At 44.4% G+C, this 26137-nt stretch overlaps 1 protein-coding gene across 1 annotated transcript; it reads left to right on the forward strand.

The window, feature by feature from the left end:
* Window positions 1-5386: 5386 nt before the first annotated feature.
* Window positions 5387-22622, forward strand: LOC122938457 (insulin-induced gene 1 protein). Its single transcript, XM_044293979.1, has 6 exons — window positions 5387-5619; window positions 6886-7246; window positions 13753-13877; window positions 14730-14896; window positions 15701-15800; window positions 16787-22622. The coding sequence occupies exons 2-6, from the start codon at window positions 6913-6915 to the stop codon at window positions 16814-16816; spliced, it is 756 nt and encodes a 251-aa protein (XP_044149914.1). The 5' UTR covers window positions 5387-5619; window positions 6886-6912; the 3' UTR covers window positions 16817-22622.
* The last annotated feature ends 3515 nt before the right edge of the window (window positions 22623-26137 follow it).

Genomic DNA, 26137 nt, shown 5'->3' on the forward strand with positions numbered 1-26137 from the left:
ACAACAAGTCCCAGAATGAAGAGAGAAACGGTCCAGCTTCACTGAAAATACTTGAGGCTTTATTAAATCCCGTGCAGATAAAAACCAACATACAGCAATGCAAAAAATCCTTGGTGCCTCGGAATGTGATTTGCGTGCAATAATAGGACATGTTCTGTCTTTGAACAGAACGGAAATACGGAAACAAAATGCCTTCCATTGTTTTTGCGGACCCATTGAAGTGAATGGTTCTGCATACGGACCACAAACGGAAAAAAAGAGGCCTAACAATGAAACAAAGATGGTCAAAATAGTCTTCAAAATAGTTCCTAGTATAGCTTCCACCTAGCATTCCTGGAACATGTGCAACAAGAAAATCTGTTATGTACAAAAGTGCAGGAAAAAATATAAAAAAGAATCAATAACTAACAGTTTCATGAGGAAGTCCCATACTTGATGCAGTTCGGCGATAGGATAAGAATGTCAGGTAATACTTTGCCCCTACAGGTTACAGGTGTTGCAATTATATTTGCACAACGCTGCTCCTCCGCCAATTCCACATCACCTGAGCAGACACACCTTCTCTTCGTATTTTTTTTCTGTTTCAAATAACCTCGTATAACCTCAATGGTATTTGCTAAACGCTTGGTGCAAAACAGGATATGGAAAATGGTCCATGCATTGAAATCCTCACGTGTGCTCAACCACTTAACATGTGAAAGTCCAAAAACAGCCTCTGTTTGTTCTTGTGCAGGTGGGCTACATGTATGAGACTCCAGATTCCAAAGGCATTAGGCTAAGGCTACACTAATGCTTTTTTTTTATCACGACTGATTGATTTTAATGATTGAACTACAGTTGCAATCCAAATAAATGCATTCAGCAAAGTGCAATCTTGTAGACTGCAGCGGTCATTCAATAGTTAAAATCAATCAGTCACGCTGCAGTGTAGCCCAGGTCCTCACACTTCAGTGTTTGGTCAGTTATTTCCATTAGTTATTGTCAGCCAAGACCAGGTTCGGGTCAAACACAGTACAGGTGCAGATCTTCCCACTATACCTGATCTCTGTGGAGGCTTCACTACGGGTTTTGGCTCACAATAACTAATGGAAATAACTGAGGGGTGAACTCAGCCTTAGGCCTCATGCACACGACCGCTGATTTGGCCAAAACCGCGGCTCGGATGCGGACCCATTCACTTCAATGGGCCGCAAAAGATGCAGACAGCACTCCGTTCTGTAGTCCAAAAAATATATATAACCTGTCCTATTCTTGTCAGGGGTTTGCGGACCGCAAAACAAACAGTCTTGTGCATGAGGCCTTAGGGCACATTCACACCACTATAGTGTCTGCAGATTCGCAAAACACGGATACTGGCCCGTGTGCATTCCGCAATTTGCGGACCGCACATGTCCGCCGCTATCATAGAAAATGCCTTTTGTTGTCGACAGTTTACGGACAAGGATAGGTCAGGCTCTATATTTTGTGCGGGGCCTCGGAACGAAACTACGGATGCGGACTGCACACCGCGTGCCTTCCCCATCTTTAGCGGCTCCACTGAAATGAATGAGTCCGCACCTGTTCAGCAAAATTTAGCAAAGGATACGGACTCATTCATACGGTCGTGTGAATGAGCCCTTTGCTTGACAGATTATAGTTCTCTAAGGGCAAGTTCACATCTCTGTCAGAAGCTCAGTTGGTTAATCTGTCACAGATTCAGCCAAAACAAGTGAACAAAAAAGTTTTGCAAGTAGTAATTTTTTCCGCAATTTTTTTTCCCAAAACAAGAAACCAAACAGACCCCAATATAGTGAATAGGGTGTTTGGCGCCATTCTATTCAATTATGTGCCAAATCCAGCACATCCATTATTTTCAGTGGAAATGACAAGTGCTGGAGTGAATATGCCCCATACTGTAGTATGAATCTATGATAACACGTAGATGAAGAGGCTTAAAGGACATCTGTCAGCAGATCTGTACCTATGACACTGGCTGACCTGTTACATGTGCACTTGGCAGCTGAAGGCATCTGTGTTGGTCCCATGTTCTTATGTGCCCGCATTGCTGAGAAAAATTAGGTTTTAATATATGCAAATTAGCCTCTAGGAGCAACGGGGGCGTTGCCGTTACACCTAGAGCCTCTGCTCTCTCTGCAACTGCTGCACCCTCTGCACTTTGATTGACTTTAGGAGATGTCAGGGCCAGATGTGATATTTTCACTACCTGAACTTGTCCATCGAAGTGCAGAGATCAGAGCCTCTAGGTGTAATGGCAACGCCCCTGTTGCTCCTAGAGGCTAATTTGCATATATTAAAACCTCATTTTTCTCAGCAATGCGGGCACATATGTACATGGGACCAACACAGATGTATTCAGCTTCCAAGTGCACATGTAACAGGGCAGCCGGGTTTATAGGTACAAAACTGCTGACAGATGCCCTTTCATAGAGATATGGAATGAATGAGGTGTACCTGAGTTTGTCAGAATGTTTCAAGTAAATACGTTTGTTTCTCAGCTGATGAATAAAGTTACATTAACTTACAAGATGAAAGTCAGGCTTTAGGATATATTTATACTTGGCTGATTTCCTGCAGGAATTTCCACAACTGAATAAAAAGTTCATTGATCTAAATGAAATTGTTTTGGGAACAAGCCGATGCTTTATTCCAAATGAAGGAACAGAGTCAGACATTTCTGCATCAAATTTGCTGCATGTGAATTGACCCATAAAGGGTCCTATGTTGACAGATTGTTCCCGGAGACTGTGAGAGCAGATGGCGGTGCATCCACATACTGTACAAGTTGGAGCACATCATGTCTATGCCACACTTCAGTATATAAACTTCTTAAAGGGGTTCGCATTTAGGGTCCATTCACACGTCCGTAGGTGTTTTGCGGTCCACAAATTGCGGATTCACAAAACACGGACCCTGGCAATGTGTGCTCCGCAATTTGCGGACTGCACATCGCCCGCCCTATAATAGAAAATGCCTTTTCTTGTCCGCAATTGCAAAATGTGCATGCAGTCTGTGTGCAACCATACAATTTTCCCAGAGCCTACTGTATAAAAGTCTATTCTTGTCCACAAAATGGACAATAGGACAGGTGTTATCATTGCCGGCCTGGCCGCACGGATGACACCTCTGTGCTGTCCGTTTTGTTTTTTTTGCAGACCCATAGAAATGAACGGGTCTGAGTGCGATCTGCGAAAAATGAAACCAAAAATAAGTTTGTGTGCTGGGCACTAGGAATGAGCAAATCGACTTCGGATGAAACATCCGAAGTCGATTCGCATAACACTTTGTTCCAATACTGTACAGAGCAGTACCACTTGGAACCGAACCCGAGTTCGGGAAATGTTTTTTTTACAGTAGAAATTAACTTCTGAAGGTTTTACCTGAAGCATCGCGAAGCAATAACTTTGGCTCATCGGAGCCAGTACATTCAGATGTTTCATCCGAAGTCAATTTGCTCATCCCTACTGGGCACATAGCACATTAAGGGGTGACCCTCATGAACACTTGCTGCCGGGCCACTATTTGGTCCATGATATTGCCTTTAATGCACTTTCTTCTAGGACTAAACAAGCACAAGCTATATGGAGTCAGTCAGAGCGACACAGCTCCCACATATAAATAGCTTTGCTCAGAAGGCATCTCGTGTGAGGTCTTCCCTCTGTACCGCCAGTAAAGTCTCCTATTAGGCCTCTTTCACACGAGCAAGTGTAATGTGTGACATGGAACGCATAGCACCCGCGCTGAAACCTGACCCATTCATTTCAATGTGTCTGAGTACATGAGCGCTTTTTTCACACATTAGTTCTGCGGTGTGAAAAACGCAGCATGTTCTATATTCTGTGTTCTATATATTCTGTGTTCTATATTTTCACGCAGCCCTGGCCCCATAGAAGTGAATGGGGCTTCAGTGAAAACCGGAAGTGCAGATGCAATGCAATTTTCACTGATGGTTGCTAAGAGATGTTGTTTGTAAACCTTCAGTTTATCATGCGCGTTAAAAACACATGAAAACGCATTGCACCCGCACGGAAAAAACTTAACGCAATCACAGACAAAACTGACTGAACTTGCTTGCAAAATGGTGCAAGTTTCACTGAACGCATCCGGAGCCAATCCGTCACACTCGTGTGAAAGTGGCCTAACTCAGTATCATGTGGCCTATATATAAAACAGCTCCTGATTGCCAGGAGGCCACTTAGTACAGATGTGCAATAGCCAAATATCTTTCGCTGCCCTGACCCCGGACTGTTTACCGTACTGCACGCATTCTGCCGGCCCTGATATCGGCCAGGTCATGACTACAATTTTGCTGGACCCCTGAGTGCCCTGCACCAGTGTCTCTGAGTCTCAGACCCCCGTGGGTCATCTGTTAAGCACACAGAGACTATCCAGCAGGTAGCAGCCTGGTGGATCCCCTGCAGCGAAGTCCAGATCCTTGTTTAGGGGTAAGTGAAAAGCAGGGGACTGCAAGGATTACGCCCTTAGCCAAGCCAAGAGGTGATGCGGCCACCCTTACGATGGTTCCACACAGGTCAGGTGTTTCCTACCCTCTCCAGACACAACTAATGACATTTTGGTGCACCTGTGAGGGTCAATAAAGTGACAGAAAACCACTAAGTGCAACACTTTTCAGTCTGGTGTAGGGGCAGTTAAAGGGCTCATCCAAGTTCTATAAGGGCCCCCCCAATTTGCCCGGGCCCCTCACAGAGGTTGTACTTGCCTCACTCCCCCATACCAGCACCCGCAATGCTAGGGAGGCTCGTTCCCGTCGCGGCCTGCTATTGGTTGCCTCCACCCCCAACGATAGATGTTTTAATCTAGAGTAGACGATGGGGAAATGCAGCAGCGGCCGTGCCGGTAAGAGAAGCGACACGGACGCAAGGGAGTAAGATAAGTACAACCTCTGTGAGGGGCCCGGGCATATGGGGGGCATTACAGAACTTCAACAACCCCTTTAACTGCACCACAACCGCTGTGTGTGACTGCACCCTATGCAGTCTTTGTTTTCACAAGAAAAGTACAGAATTGAGGTAAAATGTGTCTCCTATACAACAAAGCTTGAGGAAGAGTCATTGCCCTGACTGCTGCGAGGTAAAGCCACCAGAGGCCGCGGCTATTTTCGGAGTGGGCCCGGTAACCGGTCTGCAGGTCAGTGCCCTGGAGGGAGTGTCTAGCATATGGCGGGAACACTCACGTCCCCTTTCCCCATACACTGCGCGCCGCCGCCGCCGCCCGTGCGCGCTCCCGTCGCTACTTGTTTTGTTTTTTTCCCTAGCGCCGGGAAGGTGTGTGTGGTGTGTGCGCTACGTCATATGGTCCGCCGGCCGCTGATTGGCTGCCGTCGCCTCACCAGACCCGCATGTTGTTTTCGGTGAGGACAGCTGCAGCTTCCATGTGACTCAATGTGGGAGGAGGAGGGAGCGGGGCAAAGGAGGACAGCGGCGGCGGCGTTACCTGCAGGGGCGGGAGGCAGGGCGCCCACAGCTGCACGTACACCCGGCCTCCGTATTTAAAGCGGAGACGGAGGAAGAGGACACAGGAAACAACAGGGAGGAAAGGGCAAAAGTTTATCTCTGCGGATCCCGGCTTCTGTCTGACGACCGGAGTGTACCCTGCTGTCAGGTGAGACTGGCATGTGGATGGGGGGGGTGATGTGGTTACTGATGCCAGTAGTGCTGGGCCCAGTATGTGGCTGCAGGTCATGGTGCCAGTAGTGCTGAGCACTGGTCCTTCCAGGGGTGATGGCTGCAGGTCTTGGTGCCAGTAGTGATGGGTTGCAAATAATGCCATCAGTAGAGGTTGGCACAGTAACCTCAGTAGTAATGGGTAACAGTAGCAGCAAGTGCCTAACTATGGGCACCAGTAATGTGGCACAGGTCATTTATGCAGTTAGTAGGTGAAAGGATTTATCTTTCGCTTTAATCCGTTTCCTAATTTGGGCAGAGTAGTATCAGACTGCAGCGGGTACCATATGGTAGTGACATAAGGGCACTTTCACACTAGTGTTATTCTTTTCCGGCATGAAGTTCTGTCCTAGGGGCTCATTACTGAAAAAGAACTGATCAGTTTTATCCTAATGCGTTCTGAATGGAGAGCAATGCGTTCAGGATGTCTTCAGTTCAGTCACTGTACGGTTTTTGGATGGGGAAGATACCGCAGCATGCTGCAGGTTTTTTTTTTTTCTGTGCAAAATTCCGGAACACATGCCGGATGCGGCATTATTTTACATTGAAATGCATTAATGCCGGATCCAGCCCTAAGTGTTCAGAAAAAACGGATCCGGTTTTGCATGCGCAGACCTTTAGAAATGTGAAAAAGATAAACACCGGATCCGTTTTCCGGATGACAACCGGAGAGATGGATCCGTTATTGCAATACATTTGTGAGACTGATCTGCATCCGTCTACAAATAGTATCCGTTTGCATACAGATTGCCGTATCCGGCAGGCAGTTCCGGCGATGGAACTACCTGCCGGAATCCAGCGACGCAAGTGTGAAAGTGGCCTAAGCTCCGTAAAATTCCTTCTCTGCCATTAAGCCTGCTCTAATGACTGGCACAGACTTCTATAAACTAGGGTTCTATTAGATTGGCACAATTTAGGAAAAAAGTAAACTGTCCTGGCTGTGGTGGTGACGGGCATCAGCTGGCATTGCCAGATGCCAGGTAATCTACTTGGATGATCAGGGTTTCATTGACCTATGGTGAACTGAATGGACAGTCATTGAAGAGTTCAGTGCCCAGTGTGGTGCCCCCTCCACGTCACATCCTGTGCTCAGCTAGGAGCGCCCTCTGCGGGGCTGACGTGCAGTTTGGCTCACATATTACTGTTGGTTACTAACCTGCTGTTATTCTGTGCGTTAATCATTCTTCTTCTCTGCCTTCTACAGATTAAAACAAAAACTACCAGTAAACAAATGCCAAGACTCGAGGAGCACTGCTGGAGTTGCTCTTGCACCAGAAATATAGACAAGGAAAGCAAAAATTTTAGCACTTGGCTAACACAGAGAGCAGGAGAAGCCATGTCCTCGCTCAGCTCTCTCCTCAGTCTCGCCTACAGCACCTTAGCCAGCAGCCAAGGCCGCAGCCTGATCCGGAGGAGCTTGGTCCTATTTATTGTTGGTGTATTTCTTGCCTTGGTGCTCAACCTTCTCCAGATCCAAAGGAATGTGACGTTATTTCCTGAGGAAGTCATTGCTACCATCTTCTCTTCAGCTTGGTGGGTCCCACCATGTTGTGGCACAGCGGCTGGTGAGTATCATTGCCGGACCACCACTTGACTGTCAAGCTTGTCGGCTGGTGATCATTTGTCTGGATGTAGTTGGGGAAGGCCAAACCCCAGATTGACTGTTTCATTGATCCTATGTGTTGGACCCCTTTCATACGAGACACCAGGCCTGAACTTCCAGCACTGCCGGGGTCACAAAGTATTATATTGACTTATAATTAGTGATGAGCGAACTTCTGTTAAGTTCGGCGTCTAAAGTTCGGCTTCCGGTTAGCGGAGAATCCCGATATGGTTCCGGATATGGATTCCGACTTCCGTTGTGGTCCGTGGTAGCGGAATCAATAATCGGCCATTATTGATTCCGCTACCACGGACCACAACGGAAGTCGGAATCCATATCCGGATCCATATCGGGATTCTCCGCTAACCGGAAGCCGAACTTTAGACGCCGAACTTAAAACAGAAGTTCGCTCATCACTACTTATAATGCTATGTAACCCTAAGGCTACTTTTCACACTCGTGTTCTGGCTTTCAGTTTGTGAGATCCGTCATGGGCTCTCACACGGTCCCAAACGGATCAGTTTTGCCCTAATGCATTCTGAATGGAAAAGGATCCGCTCAGAATGCATCAGTTTGCCTCCGATCAGTCCCCATTCCGCTCAGTTTCGTCAAGCGGACACCAAAACGCTGCCTGCAGGGTTTTGCTGTCCGCTTGACGAAACTGAGCCAAATGGATCCGTCCTGGTACACAATGGCTATGTTACAGATAATAGAAGCGGATCCGTTCATGGCGGATGCATGCGATTGTATTATTTTAACGGATCTGTTTTTGCAGATCCATGATGGATCCGCCCAAAACGCAAGTGTGAAAGTAGCCTTAGAGGTCTGGAATGTATCTGATATCAATATAATGTGACCCCTGGGAGTTCTGGAAGTCCAGGCTGGGTGCCTCGCTGCGAGTCACTCGTCTGAAAGGGGCCTTAGGCCTCATGCACACAACCATGTCCGTGTTTTGGTTCACAAACCACAGATCCGCAAAATCCACATTGCGTCAACAGTGTTCTCTTTTCCAACACTAGAAATGACCATTCTTGTCCACAATATAGACAAGAATAAGGCATGTTCTATAATTTGTGGAACGGATATGGTCGCGGATTATTATTATTTTTTTTTTGCACATCCATAGAAATTAATGAGTCCATCCGCAAAAAAAAATGCCGATTGGACACCAATGCAAAATTGGGCCACGCGCATGAGGCCTTAGGAAGAGTTTTCAGGCTATTATGTCTGCAGGTTCTCCACATCTGGATTCGACCCTTGATGTGATCAGAACCGGAGGAGTAGTATATGCATAGTTCACTGTCTATGTTGTTGAACACCCAGATATTGGGTTCTATACAATCCCGTGGGGTTCACATAAACGCCGTTATTTTGGGGTAAGCGGATGGTTGCATATATGTTCACACAGCTGAAAATCCATGTTAATACCGCCCAGCAGGGGTTCCCTCAAAGATCTCATGTGGTGTCACTAAGTGCCTGACATTCACTTTGTATGAAAAAAATGCCATTTGCTGAAGTGAGAACCCCTTTAAAAGGGGAGAGCAGTCTGGTTATCTCGCCATAAGGAACCCCAAAAGTCTGCCGTGCTGCGGTCTGTGTGCCCTTTAAAGGTCTTATTTTGTGCTTGTCTCATTGGGGATTGTTTTGTTCTCAGGGGATTTGTTACCTTGTTTCTCGGATTCTTTCTGTTTTATGTAATGTGGGAGAATTGCCTGGAGATGAACATCTTGTTTTGTGCAAATGGCAGCAGAAATCCTATATGAGGATTAGGACGGCTTCTTCTGTCTCTGCATAGTCTGGATAGCACAGGAAATGCCGTCAGCTGCTTGCCCTGGGATTGGCCGCCTCCTGAACTGGTGAGCTGTCGGCCTCAGCCCTCATTGGCGCTCACGTGTACATGCCACCGCTCTGCAGGAAAATAAGGAAGTGATCAGCACTCGGGAGTCTCTGCCACAAGCATCTCATGAATCATCGCTGGGAGGGCAGAGGCTGAAAGCGAAATCTCCAGGCGTCTGTGCTGCTGCAGCTAAATATACGACCTCCATCCAATTGCACAACATTTATGTGCAGTCCTCTATAGGAAACGACTTTGCAGTGGCAATGATTTATTATTTTTAATTATATTGCACCTTCACATTGCGTGGTGCGGTACAAAAGAGTGTGTAAAACACTACAAGAGCAAATCTGGAAAGTGCTATAGCTAATACAGGGCATGCGATGCAGCACACACACACTTCTAATCTATATGGGGTAGACCTCACCATCAAGGACCTCTGTGACTATATATAACATGGCACAAGTGCGTCAAACTTTAAGGTAGGGTGTAGATAATTCCCTTTTTTAGGCTCCATTCACACATCCACAACATGTTTTGCGAATCCGCAAAACACGGACAGCGGCAATGTGCGTTCAGCACATTGCCGGCACTAATAGAATATGCCTGTTCTTGTCAGCAATTGCGGGTCCGCAATTCCGTGTCCGGGCAGCACATCGTGCTGCCCCATAGAAGTGAATGGGTCCGCAATTCCGTTCCACAAAATGCGGAACGAAATTGCGGATGTGTGAATAGACCCTCAATAGATACCTCAGCTTCTTCAGAACATCTTGTTGATGAGAAAGCGAGAATGCATCGTTAATTTCTGACTAAATATGCTACTTAAAGGGGGTGGCCACTATTACTCGCTGCCCTTGTGCTTCGGTCAGCTCATGCATTCAGCTAGTAAGGGTCCATTCACACATCCGTGTGTGTTTTGCATATCCGCGAAACATGGACAGCGGCAATGTGTGTTCCGCATTTTGCGGACCGCACATTGCCGGCACGAAGAGAATATGCCTATTCTTATCTGCTATTGCGGACAAGAATAGGACATGTTCTATTTTATTTTCAGGATCGGAAGTGCAGGTCTGCAATTCCGGGTCGGGGTCGTGCGGCCCCATAGAAATGAATGGGTCCACAATTCCGTTCCGCAAAATACGGAATGGAATTGCGGATGTGTGAATGGAGCCTAATGGTGATTATTAAACCGTCCACGCCAGTGTACTATTGTTTAATATGCCTAGGTCGGCGTTTTCGAAAATGGCCGCTGATGGAGGGGCCTGTCCATCAGCAGCCTCCATTCACTTGTGCTGGGGACGGACCGCCCAGTGTAAGTACATAGTCACTCAGGACATCCGTACCTTACACTCGCTCTGCCCAATCTGTAAAGTCCCTTTTAAAACATCAGAGTGCACGCCTCGTCTGACCGAAAGTAAAACTAAAGCCTATCTGATTGTACTGGTAGGGATGGTTATGCAATTATATAAAAGAATACTAATCCTAAAAGAAAACATACATTTTAACACAAAGGTTTAACTATTGAAATATCTGTATTGTAAAAATGACACCTTTATCAGACTGTGCCAATAGCACAGACATGAGCAGCATTACATAGGTGTAAGAGGATGCTACGTTTAAAGGGGTTTTCCTCGAAGAACAACAAATGCACGCATCTAGTAATAGACATTATTAAATCATCCGTGCATAGATCGGATTTGCCTACCTTGCAGGGTCCATCAACGGATTCCATTCACTTATACTTCACATGCGCTAATTGCCCTGTCCGTTCCCAGTGTAAGTGAATGGAAGCTGTTCAGAAAACTCCTCCATCAGCATCCATTTTCGGAGCACAGACCTAAATTAGGCATATTAACCCGTTGGACATATGCGCAGATGGTTTAATAATGTCTAATAGGGCGCCCTCACACCCGGCAGATTTTTAAAGCAGAAAATTCTGCGACTGAAATCAGTTCCATTCACTTTAATGGAGCTGGCAGAAATCCATGAGCTTGCTCAAATGAATGAACGTGTGAAGGCGCCCTAACGATCTGCATGCATTTACTGTTACCAGCACGTGTGCAGCTAGCATTAGATGGTGGCCAAGCCCTTTAAACGTGGCATTCTTTTGAAGAGATAAGCGACACATATGTTATTGACGCAGTCTGATGAAAGTCATATTTCTTCCTTTTATTTACAGATATTTTAATGGTTAAAGGGGTTGTCCACTTTTTTTTCTTACCAGTGATCTATCTTTTGGATAGGTCACCAGTATCTGATCGGCAGGGATCCTGGGTGTCAGACCTCTGTCGAGCAGATGCCGATGACCTATCCAAAAAAGAGATCACCGGTAAGAAAAAGGCAGACAACCCCTTTAAATGTCTTGTGTGACTTGCATGTCTGTCTTTCAGAATTGCATAAACCTCCCCACCAGTACATCGGAAACAGATGGGCTTTAGTTTTACTTTCAGTTAGGTGAGGTGTGTACTGTGATGGTTTAAAGGGGTTCCCTGGCATTTGCATATTGATGATATGTCTTTAGAACAGGTCAGTATGCCATCAGCGGGGGTCTCGCTTCCAGAACATCCCCTTCCCCCCCCCCCCCCCCCCCCCCCCACCAAGCACAACCGCTATATAATGCATGGAGGATAGGTCGTCAATATGTAAATCCCAGAGAACCCTTGTAAGGTTGTTTAAAGCTTAGGCAGATTGAGAGTAAGGTATGGATGTCCTGAATCAATATATATATATTATAGCTCTGGGACTGTGTGTCTGTGTAATATACAGGTCCTTCTCAAAAAATTAGCATATTGTGATAAAGTTCATTATTTTCTGTAATGTACTGATAAACATTAGACTTTCATATATTTTAGATTCATTACACACCAACTGAAGTAGTTCAAGCCTTTTATTGTTTTAATATTGATGATTTTGGCATACAGCTCATGAAAACCCACATTTCCTATCTAAAAAAATTAGCATATTTCATCCGACCAATAAAAGAAAAGTGTTTTTAATACAAAAAAAGTCAACCTTCAAATAATTATGTTCAGTTATGCACTCAATACTTGGTCGGGAATCCTTTTGCAGAAATGACTGCTTCAATGCGGCGTGGCATGGAGGCAATCAGCCTGTGGCACTGCTGAGGTGTTATGGAGGCCCAGGATGCTTCGATAGCGGCCTTAAGCTCATCCAGAGTGTTGGGTCTTGCGTCTCTCAACTTTCTCTTCCCAATATCCCACAGATTCTCTATGGGGTTCAGGTCAGGAGAGTTGGCAGGCCAATTGAGCCCAGTAATACCATGGTCAGTAAACCATTTACCAGTGGTTTTGGCGCTGTGAGCAGGTGCCAGGTCGTGCTGAAAAATGAAATCTTCATCTCCATAAAGCTTTTCAGCAGATGGAAGCATGAAGTGCTCCAAAATCTCCTGATAGCTAGCTGCATTGACCCTGCCCTTGATAAAACACAGTGGACCAACACCAGCAGCTGACATGGCACCCCAGACCATCACTGACTGTGGGTACTTGACACTGGACTTCAGGCATTTTGGCATTTCCCTCTCCCCAGTCTTCCTCCAGACTCTGGCACCTTGATTTCCGAATGACATGCAACAGTCCAGTGCTGCTTCTCTGTAGCCCAGGTCAGGCGCTTCTGCCGCTGTTTCTGGTTCAAAAGTGGCTTGACCTGGGGAATGCGGCACCTGTAGCCCATTTCCTGCACACGCCTGTACACGGTGGCTCTGGATATTTCTACTCCAGACTCAGTCCACTGCTTCCGCAGGTCCCCCAAGGTCTGGAATCGGTCCTTCTCCACAATCTTCCTCAGGGTCCGGTCACCTCTTCTCGTTGTGCAGCGTTTTCTGCCACACTTTTTCCTTCCCACAGACTTCCCACTGAGGTGCCTTGATACAGCACTCTGGGAACAGCCTATTCGTTCAGAAATGTCTTTCTGTGTCTTACCCTCTTGCTTGAGGGTGTCAATGATGGCCTTCTGGACAGCAGTCCGGTCGGCAGTCTTACCCATGATTGCGGTTTTGAGTAATGAACCAGGCTGGGAGTTTTTAAAAGCTTAAGGAATCTTTTGCAGGTTTTTAGAGTTAATTAGTTGATTCAGACGATTAGGTTAATAGCTCTTTTAGAGAACCTTTTCATGATATGCTAATTTTTTGAGATGGGAATTTTGGGTTTTCATGAGCTGTATGCCAAAATCATCAATATTAAAACAATAAAAGGCTTGAACTACTTCAGTTGGTGTGTAATGAATCTAAAATATATGAAAGTCTAATGTTTATCAGTACATTACAGAAAATAATGAACTTTATCACAATATGCTAATTTTTTGAGAAGGACCTGTATATATCCTAGCAAATGCTATAGGATTATACAGATCCACAGAACCTTTTTGAATCATGATAAATGTCTGTTTCAGTATTATTGTGGAAAGATGGCATGTGAGTGGTGGCAGCTTGTGGGCACCTGTATCTTGTGGCCCCTCTACTGAGGAACCCGTTATTAATGCCAAACCGCTGTGCTCACTAGGAGTCAAAATACTGTTTCTCCAGCAAGACTGTTCTGTATACTCTGCACTACTGTTTTTGTTTTGTTTAGTTTTTTGTAATGATAAAATAATCTAATACATGGGCTCTTGTCTTCCAGCTGTTGTTGGCCTTCTGTACCCCTGCATCGACAGCCACCTTGGTGAACCTCACAAGTTCAAGAGGGAGTGGGCCAGCGTCATGAGGTGCATCGCAGTTTTTGTCGGCATTAATCATGCTAGTGCTGTATCCTTCAATCAGTATTACACAGCCTTTTATGATGGATTTACTAGATTAGCTGTTCATTATATACTCATGTATAGTTCATTGCGGTATGTATTAAAGGGGTTGTATCAATGGTAGCAGTGCTGTAGGTACCAGCACCAGTCACTACATAATGGACAGAGCTTTGTAGTGTCAGTGCTAATTGGCAGGAGTGCTGGGTGTCAGACCCCTGCTGTCTGTACTGAGGATAGGCCAAAAATTATAAAGGACTGGGCAACCCTTTTTAAAGGTTAGGTGTCGCCTATAACTTATTTAAAATTTTTTTCCCCACTAGTTAAATCCAGATGGTGACGCATATCCCTTTATTTTCTGATTTGTAGAATTATTTTTCTTGAACATGATGATGGAGGCTGCCATGTTGCCCGAGCTGTTCTTAAAAGCATATAGATATTGACATGGAAAACTAAAACTTGCATCACCAAAAATTCTTTAAAGATGTATAACATAAAAAAAACTTGTCGGTCATGTTTCGATGACATTCTCTTTAAGCATGTATTGTAAGGCCTTAGGCACACTGACGTGCTTTAGCTCTGATAGAGGGCTGTTATAATGGGGCACTCTCAAAGTACTTTAGGGCTTTTACTGTAGCTCTCTATGATTCTGATTTTTCAGTCTGACATGTGCTGCAGTCTAGCATCTGTGCTGTGTGCATAAGGCCTAACGGAAACTTGTAGGAACTGATGGACTCATCCAGACTACAAAGGGGTAAACAGACAGTAAGAATTATTATTTAATTACTCCCATGGAATGTGTATTACTGTAAATGTACAATGTGTGGTGTTTTTTTTTTCCTTAATCCAAGTATTCAATCAGAAACTGGATTTTGCTAATAATGCTCAGCTGTCATTGACCCTTGCAGCCCTGTCTTTGGGCCTGTGGTGGACCTTTGACCGCTCCCGCAGTGGCCTGGGACTTGGAATTACAATAGCCTTTCTTGCAACACTCATCACACAGTTCCTTGTCTACAATGGAGTTTACCAGTAAGTTGCAGGGTGTGGGATTCTAAAAAAAGATCTTCTGCTTTCCCAAAAAACAGTGCCATTCTTGTCCACGCTGTGTCTGGTAATGTAGTTTAGTCCCTGTTTATTTGAATGGGGAAAAGCTGCAATACCAGCCACAGTGGCACTGTTCCTGGGAGAAAATATCCTTTTTGTGTTCTCAATTGCAGACTTTACTTTTAGATTTGAACTGCATTTCCCAAATTGCAGCAATTTCTATTCATGCCACCTGGTTCCTTTTATCTGGTTCCTAAATGGCAGATCTGTAAAGGATCAGGCTCTATTCACATCACGCTATTTAACCTCCGTTTGACGCAGATAGAAGCTCCTGGCATATACAGTACACCTGTCAGAGTTGTGCGCCCTCTCCCACTACTTATCGTTGGATATCGCCCATAGTTTCTAGTAAACCATTCCATGGAGTAGCATAGATCATAATTGGGGATGAGTGAATTTCATATTTTGACATTCGTTTTTGTTCGCGTTGTGGTATAATGTGAATTGCGTTATGGATTCCGTTACCATGGACCATAACGCAATGCCTTTAGAGGCATTCCGTTATAATAGAAGTCTATGGCCTGCATAACTAATCCGTCCGGTTTACATTATGCTGGAGTCCTCAAGCGAATGTTCATTTGGCCGATTACTGGCTCATGTCAAAGGGCCTTTAGACAGATGTGTTCTTCAAGAGTACAGTAGAAATTAGTGATTGCACTTTATGCTCCTTGCTTGAAGTGAAACCGTTTTAGTTTGCATTTTATTAAACTCTTCTTTCTTTTTATTTAGGTACATGTCCCCAGACTTCCTATATATCCGCTCCTGGCTGCCATGTATATTCTTTTCTGGAGGAGTGACTGTGGGAAATATAGGGAGGCAACTAGCTATGGTAATTTACTTTATACATTAGCCAACTAGCATGTTCATTACTTGGTGAAATGCATGCTAGAATTACAATCTCAGTAACTATTGGCCCACGTTTACTAATCCTAAAGATGGCATAAGCTTAGACAGGTGTCTAGACCTGCACCAGATTTATCACAAGTCTCGGGCTGGATGATAAATCTGGTGCAGGGATGGACGCTTTTCTCTGACTGTATCCCAACTACTGGTTGGTTTACTTTGAGACAGATTTTAATGGCAGAGTTGTGGTCCAACTTGACTTCTATGTAGCTTAGGGCAAAGCCTCAATTACTATGGAGTAGTAAAGGTAAAGCACTATCTTGTATTGTGCACATGGCTTTGCACCTTTGTTCGCTGCCAGAAATTGCTGCAAAGTTGCATTGTCCCGGTGCAGAGCGTCTGGTCAATAATTGGTTTTCATTACAGTAGCTTAAAGAGGACCTTTCATTACAATAAAAAATCTAAACTAAGTATGCTGACATGGAGAGCGGCGCCCAGGGATCTCCCTGCACTTACTATTATCCCTGGGCGCTGCTCCGTTGTCCCGGTATAGGCTCCGGTATCTTCAGATTTTCGGCTCAACTGGGAGGAGCCTGCTCTTGTTCGCAAGCCAATCGCAGCTCTCAGCTCATAGCCTTGTAAAATAAAAAAAAACTCAGGCCATGAGCTGAGAGCTGCGATTGGCCAGCACTCCAGCCTAGGAGAAGGAGACGCCCAGGAGAACAAGAGCAGGCTCCTCCCAGTTGAGCCAAAAATCTGAATATACCGTGAGACTGGCGCGGCGCCCAGGGATAATAGTAAGTGCAGGGAGATCCCTGGGCGCCGCTCTACATGTCAGCATACTTGGTTTAGATTTTTTTTTTTTTTTTTTATTGGAATGAAAGGTCCTCTTTAAATATATATTTCTGGCAACTGCTGTATATTTGTGTGTATTCAGAAACGCTTATTTATTTTTTATTTTTTCTATTGCAGGGTCCTACAGATAAAGTGCACACAGACTAGATACCTCACCTTGCCATACTTAAATGTACTAAGAGAAGAATGAGGCACATTTCGGGGAAAAGCTTGCAAACTTTTCACCTGCAAACGCATTAAACTGTGAAGGCTGTCACTTCATTATTTGGTTAGTACATTCTACTGTGTGCGGAATCTTGTTCCTAGCTCTATGGATTTTTACCACATCGGACTATTCCTATACCTGGAGGAACTGCGATAAGAGAAGAACAAATCACCCGATAACGCATCTTTTCTTCCATGATCGCTGCAGTTTTGTTTTTGTTTTTTGTCTCTGTAGTGGTAGGACGTCAGATGTCTTCTGCATGGTGTAATAGGCTGGGGTGCCAGCTTCAAGTACCAGTATTACAATTTCATTCTGAGAAGATAAGGAGGAAATTACTGTTATGGAGTTTTGCTACGACGTCTAGAAGTCCTAATGGATGCATGAAAAGAGGAAAAAAAAAATAAGATGAAGTGATAGGAGTTTTCTTGTTTGTCTACCATGGAAAATAAGGCTGTGGGCAAAAAAGCTGTAGCATGAAAGGGAAACGTAGTTGAGGCCACCAGATCTAATCTAGGGGGCAGTATGTTGAGTTTTCCTTAATACTTGCTAGGCCCATATTAGCAACAGGGGTGAGAGTCTCCAGCATACTGAACTGTGATGGTAGCTGAGACTATAGTAATAAGCATTCTAAAAATAAGCTACATGATCAGTTTTGACCAGAAAGTAGCTAGCCCTGGTGACCACTAGAAGCTGGAAAATATTCCACTTTGCCTTAATGTATATGACTGATTGCTGGGCCAAGTGGCTGGATCATCAGATGGTTTGGCTTTCTTGCTATTAGGTGACAGTGTAGGCAGAGATGCTTGACTAGAATTGTCAGCCTGCGTAAAGGCTCGTGGTTGGATTAAATTCCTGTGGGGCCACCTTTCCAACGATGTTAGGCCTCATTCACACAGCCATATTTTTGGCCCACATCCGGTTCTCACACGGACCCATTAATTTCTACGGTGCTGCAAAAAAATGTCATCCATGTGCTGTCCATATCTGAGGCCATGCAGCAAATTATTGAACATGTTCTATACTTGTCCGTTTTGGAGACAAGAATAGGCATTCTAACAACGTGCGGAAAGTGTGGCATACACACGGCCTGTAGCCGTATTTTGTGGATCCGTGGCTTATGGACCATGAAACAAATGGTCGTGTGCATGTAGCCTTAATGGCAATTTTCTGGACTATAATATGAATGGTCGAGTGCCACATCCCTTTCATTTCTTAATGGGCATAACACAGTACACTTGGTAGTACTGCAGCTCAGTCCCATTTAAGGCAGATCCGACACCAAATGTTTGGAGCTGTGCCTCGTCCTTCAGTCTGCTGTCGGTGGGGTGCTGGTAGTCGGATCCCTGCTGTCTGATATTGATGGCTATCAATTTTGTAGTCCCAGAATACCTATTTAAAGGGAACCTGTCACTTTGCACAAGGCAGCATGTTATAAAGCGGGAGGAGCTGGGCAGAAAAGACTTGCTATAACTGGTAATCTATCAATTAAAATTCCAGCTCATTCTAGGCTTTGACAGCCTTCCCTCTATGATTGTGCATACAGAGATGGCTGTCAATCACACGTCCTCCTGCTCTAGAACGTGCCTGCCGCCTGTAGCTCAAACACCATGTTCATCATGACAGGTTCCCTTTTATTGTCCCTGCTTTGCCAGCCACATGTGACACCAGCAATAGTCATATTCATAAGACAGGACAGCCAGAGAAAAACCTTTACGTGTTAAAGTGTCATTTATTATGCTAGAAGAGGCGGATATTTTTTGTGTGTGTCTCACAGCCTTATTAATATTTGCAGTCTGTGATTGCCTTGTAAAGATAAAAGTGCATTTGTCACTTCATTTAACATGTTATGTTTTGTTTTTTTTGTCTTCTATAGTATTTGTGAGCTCAGAGTATTGATTGTTCACATTTATTTACATGTAGTTCAGTCTGATTACGAACAGTCAAAATGACAAGTGCAATGTGTTTAAAAAAAAAAAAACTTAAAGGGAATCTATCTGCTCCTTTCATTGTGGTATCGTTACATTAAATATTTGCACAATTTATTGATTTGTCGATGCGCTTTAAAATCACATTCTGTAGTCAGAAAGCATTAAGTGGCATCTTAAATATCTGCCATCAAGAAGAAAAGGTAGAGTGAAATCGCTCGCTTTAGTAGAGCGCTAAACCTGGAGCAACTGGGATAAAGCAGACGTGTTCTTCAGGAAGAGTGTTGGTGTACCTTGTAATAAGATGTTTCTCTTGAAAGCACAGCTTAGACTTGGTGAGCAGGACCTCGTAGACCATCAAGTGCTTTCACCTTGACTTTTCAAATGGAACTTGAAAAATCAATCCTCACAGATCTCGATTCCTCTAGGTTTTCTGGGACATTGACAATAAATAATCATCCTTTTTTGAGGTGTGTTCACACCCACTCACAGAATTGCTTGTGGAAAAGTCACCTCTTATTACAGTAGCAGCAAAGCGGTTGAAATTTTACCTACTAGCATCCACACACTGCGGAAAAAAGACCTGCAGCAAAAAATTGCCCTGCCGTGTGAGATCTGCAGCAGGTCGATATGGATTTTCCACCCTTTACAATGCATAAGGGGAACTCTGCAGCAAAGTCTGCATATAACATGTCATCTGGATTGATTGCAGATTTTGCAATGAAATTCCGCCTCCGTTTCTGAGGAATGTCATGCGGCTGTGTGTAATGTCAGGAAGCTCTGGTCTTATTGGTTCGATCCATCTAGGGGCAAATTTCTGAATAAAAATACATTGTTGATGTCCCAGAATCCTCCTTGTAGGTATAAACTTTTCCTTTTGCATTTTTGTACATTTAAAGGAGATTTATTAAAAGTATTGTTAAAGAGGCTGGCTTGGTCGCCCATACTAACAATCAGATTCCACCTTTCATTTTCCAATGAAGAAAAATGAGAGGTGGAATCTGGTTGGGCAACTAAGCCGGGTTTCCTTTGCACCAATTTTGATAAGTCTCTCCCTATAGACCTTTATCTAAATGATAGATTCCCTTTAAATGATATACAGTATATTACGGCATTGCGAATTGTATACTGTTGGGCCCTACTGGGCCACATAACTATAACATAACTCTGCAAGTTCCTACAGCTGAGGATATGGGAGCCTGTCCCTCATGTTTGGGAGCATAACCTAAGCCAGTGATGGCTAACCTCCAGCTGTGGTGAAACTTTGACTCCCAGCATGCTCCATTCATTTCTATAGAGTTCTGAGAACAGCAAAGCAAGTGTACATCTTGGGAGTTGTAGTTTTACCACAGCTGCAGGATAGCCATCACAGACCTAAGGCTTCATTCATATGATTGCATTATGACTACTTGCGAGAGCCATATTTTAAATGTCAAAAGCTGACAGGGAGGCTTTTGTGATGGTTTTCCTGTTTCCCAGTACCAGGTCTTGTATCCTTTGGCACTAAATAAACCACTCGCTCACACACCATAGCCTGAGCCGTTGCCCGGCATCGGCCGTATTGCAGGTCCGCAATACACGGGCACCTGGTGGGTCTGCAATCCGGGAGGTGCGGAACGGAGGCACAGAAACCCACGGAAGCACTACAGGTGTTTCTGTCCGTGCCTCCGCACCACTAAAAAAAAGCTCCGGCCATTGTGCTAGGGATTAAGCTGGTTACATGCTACTCGCATGGAAGTGAATGGGAAGGCGCTGCAGTAACCGGCTTCAAAAGGTTTGGACAACCTCGTGAAGCCTGCACAATTCCTTCTGAAAAACAGGTTTGGATCTTCCTAAAGAAAAGCAGGGAAGTCGGCTCTTCCTTTGCAGGATCTGATCCCATTTTTGGGAAGGCACATACAGTCTGCTCACAGAAGTGTGAATACAGCCCAAGGCTAATTCCACACCTCCGGCAGGCTGTTCCGGAAGGGACTCGACCGGACAAAAATCATTACGTTTTTTGTCCAGCCGCTTCCCGGGTAGTGGAAATGGCTTTAGGCCTCATGCACAAGACAGGGGTAATCCAAAAGCGTTCTAAATCCCATGTGCTGTTGTATGGTGCTCTGTAAATGGCAGCCAATGGGGTATGCCACAAAAGAAGCCTCCATATGAACTCTAAAGCATACGGGGGTACAGAATAGCCCCTTTATGTTAGTACAAATCCATTGTTGTACGGAGCCATAATACAATTGTGTACATGAGGCCGTACTGTGTAAATGGCAGCAAATGGATGATTCTTCCTGCTGGCGGTCAGAATATCTCCCACAACAATGGTGTGACAGGTCTCCTAGAAGGGGTTCTAATGATGCAAATCAGCAATAATTTCTGTAATAGACAAAATCGGTATGCATTTATTTGTATTCATTGAGCTGTATTGACAAGTACTCCATTTATGATCTTTAAGGCTTTTTTTTTTGTGAAGTTGCCTTTTTATATTTTACTTTTATGCAAGGAAATTATGCTTTTGGTATCAACTCTTGCTGCAAGATGGTTGGATTTCTGTATTATCTGCCAACCGAATCCTGGTTTTATTGTTAATCGCAAAATCTTTTGTGCTATTTTTGTTAAATAAAACAAATTGAAGGTGTATTTTGGTTATATAAAATTATCCATAAGATGGAGGATAACCAGGTCAGTTCTATGGGACCCCTGCACCGATCACAATCAGTGCCTCGTGAACAGAAATGAATGGAGCGGCTGGCTGAGCGTGCACCATGCCGCTGTATTTATTCTCTATGGGGCTGCCAGAGATTTATGGATCGCCACTTTATCATATGTCAATTACGATTGATTATATATTAGCAGGAAATTAGGAGTTGAGATGCCGGCATCGGAAGGGGACTGCTGTAGGTTAGATCTGACTCCCAAACAAGGATAGTAGTGCCTTCATCTGACATTCAGAGGCGTCTATTCATAGCCATGTAGCCCACCTGCAAGTGTCGGGTAAGGCAACAGTTCTGGTGCTCATACGCCATATAACCGTAAGAAAATCCTAAAGGTGGTCATATACCTTAGACAGTGGATTTCTAATCCCTCTGAACACCCCATGTATATGCACTTGGCCAGGCTTTCATGTGTCCTCGATAGAGAATGCAGCCAGTCTTTAGCTTGTAGCTTCACCTTAGCTGGAGGATCCCAGGTTTCCAGTCTCAGATCTGCGACATTGCGGATACCACCAGTCCCTGACTTCTTTTTTTTTTTTATCTGGTTTTTCGTGGGCTCTGTCATTTTAATGAGAATAGTGCTGCATGCAGCGCTGTTGTCCGCATCAAATCTGATCAACGATATATTTAAAAAAGGCTTCTTCTAATTGGGGCTCATGCACACAAAGGTCGGGCCCATATTGCAGACATTTTCTGCGCCGCGGATGGATCCCAGACCCATTCAAGTTGAAGGAGTCTGGATCTTTCTGCGGCAGCCGCACAGATGTTGCCCGTGCATTGCGATCCCCAAAGCATGGAACGGCCGGGCATGGCAGTGTGCATGAGCCCTTATTGTGGTCTTTACAGGCTCCACGTCTTGCGTTTTTTTTTTTTTTTTTTTTTCAATGTAACAAACCAAATATAGAGACAAGTAACTCTGTTTTGCCAATACTTGCAGCAAGTTTCTGAACCAAAAGTTTGCCAAGTTGTAAAAGTTAACAAAAAATTGCACTATGCTGGACTATGGATATACATTGACTTTGTATTATTTTTCCAGTTAATGACCTTTATGTGTAGGATTTCTGTGAATGCTTTGTGTATCATATTTTTTATTTTATTTTTTTGTATTAAAAGTTGTGGATCATTTACCTCTTTTGTTGTGTTTGTGTCATGTACAGAAGCACTACAGTTCATTGTCAGTGGAGTCCCCCCCCACCCCTCCAGATCCTGGTCCTTATCTTTAGGAGACAACCCCTTTAATAACAGCTGATAAAATGCAGCCCTTGAAATGTATGTCATCCATACACTGCTTCGATGACCTAGAAGCCCGTGGGTGATAAATCTAGTGCACCTTTTAGGGCACGTTCACATGAGCATTTGGATTCCTGCTTTACAGAAAAGTCCTGCAGAATTTATCAAACCCTGCACAGTTTGACCTTTTTTTATTTGCCATTTTTACATAAAGTTTTTGGAAAGTGGGCGTGGTTAGCCTGTCAAGTTTACGCCCCTTTCACACAAGTTTTTCCCATACACCTGCTATATGGCCCTGTGTACATGAGTTTTGTTTTTCACGCATCATCTGTTTCGTGAAAATCGCAGCATGTTCTATATTCTGTGTTTTTCATGCACCCCTGGTCCTATACAAGCGAATGGGGCTTCTCTGAAAAATGCATTGCATCCGATGTAAAGCATATTACACTGATGGTTGCTAGATGTTTGCAATTCTTCAGTTTAGTTTTGTTTTTTTTAACGCACGTGAAAAATGCATCAAAGCTGATAGCATCTGCATGAAGAAAAACTGAACTACTGAACGCAACCCTAGACCAGGGATCTGCAACCTCCGGCACTCCAGATGTTCTGAAACTACAACTCCCAGAATGCTCCATTCACTTCTATGGGAGTGGTGAGAACAGCTGAGCATGTTTGCATGCTGGGAGTTGTAGTTTCACAGCAGCTGGAGAGCCGAAGGTTGCTGATCCCTGCCCTAGACCAAATGGACTGCACTTGCATGCAAACCTTTTTTTTTTCCCCTGAACAGATCCTGACACAATCTGTATAATTTGTGTAAAAGGGGCCTTAAAGGGATTGTTCCGCATAGGAGCCGTCATCCCCCCCAATCGTGGTAACCTGTGACCAATTTAAAATAATAAAGCACAACACACTGCGTTCCTGCACCGCTGCCGCATTCCTGGCCCAATAGTGGCTTGGTCTTGTGATTGCTGATTGGCCACGGCAATTACGAGCCCAAGCTACTTTTTGCGTGGCAGGCACCAGAAGTGGGCAAAAGAGGCAGCAGCTGCTGGCAAGTACAGTCAGGTCCATAAATATTGGGACATCAACACAATTCTAACATTTTTGGCTCTATACACCACCACAATGGATTTCAAATGAAACAAACAAGATGTGCTTTAACTGCAGCTTTAATTTGAGGGTATTTACATCCAAATCAGGTGAACGGTGTAGTAATTACAACAGTTTGCATATGTGCCTCCCACTTGTTAAAGGATAACTGTCACACTTAGACCCTAATTTCATTTTCATATATGTAGTTACTAATAACATGATATTCCAGAATCAGTTACTATTAAACTGACCCCATATTTAATAAGATTCAGCCCTTAGCAACCAGTCTGCATAAAACTGCAATCTCACCCTGAGGCTAATCCCGCCTGCCCTCACTAGCCAGTAACAATAGCCCCCCAAAAGTGTCAGTAACCAGAGCCCTCCCCCTAAAGGGTTAATCTCCTGCAGCACAAAGGGGTCCTCTTACCACATGTTGCTTTCATTTATACACTGAGCAGACGGCAGATCTCCCTTCCCTGCTCTGCTCCGCTCCAACTCTGCCTTTTCCAGCTCTGCTGAGTGAGGGAGCGTCTGCCAAGCGCAGGGACAGGGAGAAGTGCACACAGCCCAGGCACTGTTATCAGCTGCTGGGGAGGACCTGGCTCTAATCATTTACTTAGTCCCTGGCTGTCAGGAATGTTACCTTGCACGCTGCGCGCTTCTGCGCCCTATGTCCTTCAACAGATAGATGGACCATGCCTAGCAACACTATTTTAGGCACAGGTAAAAATAGGGAGTAAACTGTGAAATTAAGGGGTAATTGAATACATAAAAAAAATATATATGACAGTTATACTTTAAGGAACCAAAAGTAATGGGACAGAATAATAATCATAAATCAAACTTTCACTTTTTAATACTTGGTTGCAAATCCTTTGCAGTCAATTACAGCCTGAAGTCTGGAACGCATAGACATCACCAGACGCTGGGTTTCATCCCTGGTGATGCTCTGCCAGGCCTCTACTGCAACTGTCTTCATTTCCTGCTTGTTCTTGGGGCATATTCCCTTCTGTTTTGTCTTCAGCAAGTGAAATGCATGCTCAATTGGATTCAGGTGAGGTGGTTGACTTGGCCATTGCATAACATTCCACTTCTTTCCCTTAAACTCTTTGGTTGCTTTTGCAGTATGCTTTGGGCCATTGTCCATCTGCACTGTGAAGCGCCGTCCAATGAGTTCTGAAGCATTTGGCTGAATATGAGCAGATAATATTGCCCGAAACACTTTAGAATTCATCCTGCTGCTTTTGTCAGCAGTGACATCATCAACAAATACAAGATAACCAGTTCCATTGGCAGCCATACATGCCCATGCCATGACACTACCACCACCATGCTTCACTGATGAGGTGGTATGCTTAGGATCATGAGCAATTCCTTTCCTTCTCCATACTCTTCCCATCACTCTGGTACAAGTTGATCTTGGTCTCATCTGTCCATAGGATGTTGTTCCAGAACTGTGAAGGCTTTTTTAGATGTCGTTTGGCAAACTCTAATCTGGCCTTCCTGTTTTTGAGGCTCACCAATGGTTTACATCTTGTGGTGAACCCTCTGTATTCACTCTGGTGAAGTCTTCTCTTGATTGTTGACTTTGACACACATACACCTACCTCCTGGAGAGGGTTCTTGATCTGGCCAACTGTTCTGAAGGGTGTTTTCTTCACCAGGGAAAGAATTCTTCGGTCATCCACCACAGTTGTTTTCCGTGGTCTTCCGGGTCTTTTGGTGTTGCTGAGCTCACCGATGCGTTCCTTCTTTTTAAGAATTTTCCAAACAGTTGTTTTGGCCAGGCCTAATGTTTTTGCTATCTCTCTGATGGGTTTGTTTTGTTTTTTCAGGCTAATGATGGCTTGCTTCACTGATAGTGACAGCTCTTTGGATCTTATCTTGACAGCAACAGATTCCAAATGCAAATAGCACACTTGAAATTAACTCTGGACCTTGTATCTGCTCATTGTAATTGGGATAATGAGGGAATAACACACACCCGGCCATGGAACAGCTGAGAAGCCAATTGTCCCATTACTTTTGGTCCCAAGTGGGGGAGACATATGCAAACTGTTGTAATTCCTACACCGTTCACCTGATTTGGATGTAAATACCCTCAAATTAAAGCTGACAGTCTGCAGTCAAAGCACATCTAGTTAGTTTCATTTCAAATCTATTGTGGTGGTGTATAGAGCCACAAATTTGAGAATCGTGTTGATGTCCCAATATTTATGGACCTGACTAAGTTGTGCGTTTTTTTTATTTTTTTTATTTTTTTGTAACAATCATTGAGGTTGTCAGCTCACAGGTGGGACAAATCCCTTAAGCC

This window comes from Bufo gargarizans, chromosome 5 (genome assembly GCF_014858855.1).
Source record: "Bufo gargarizans isolate SCDJY-AF-19 chromosome 5, ASM1485885v1, whole genome shotgun sequence".
Classification (NCBI taxonomy): Eukaryota; Metazoa; Chordata; class Amphibia; order Anura; family Bufonidae; genus Bufo; species Bufo gargarizans.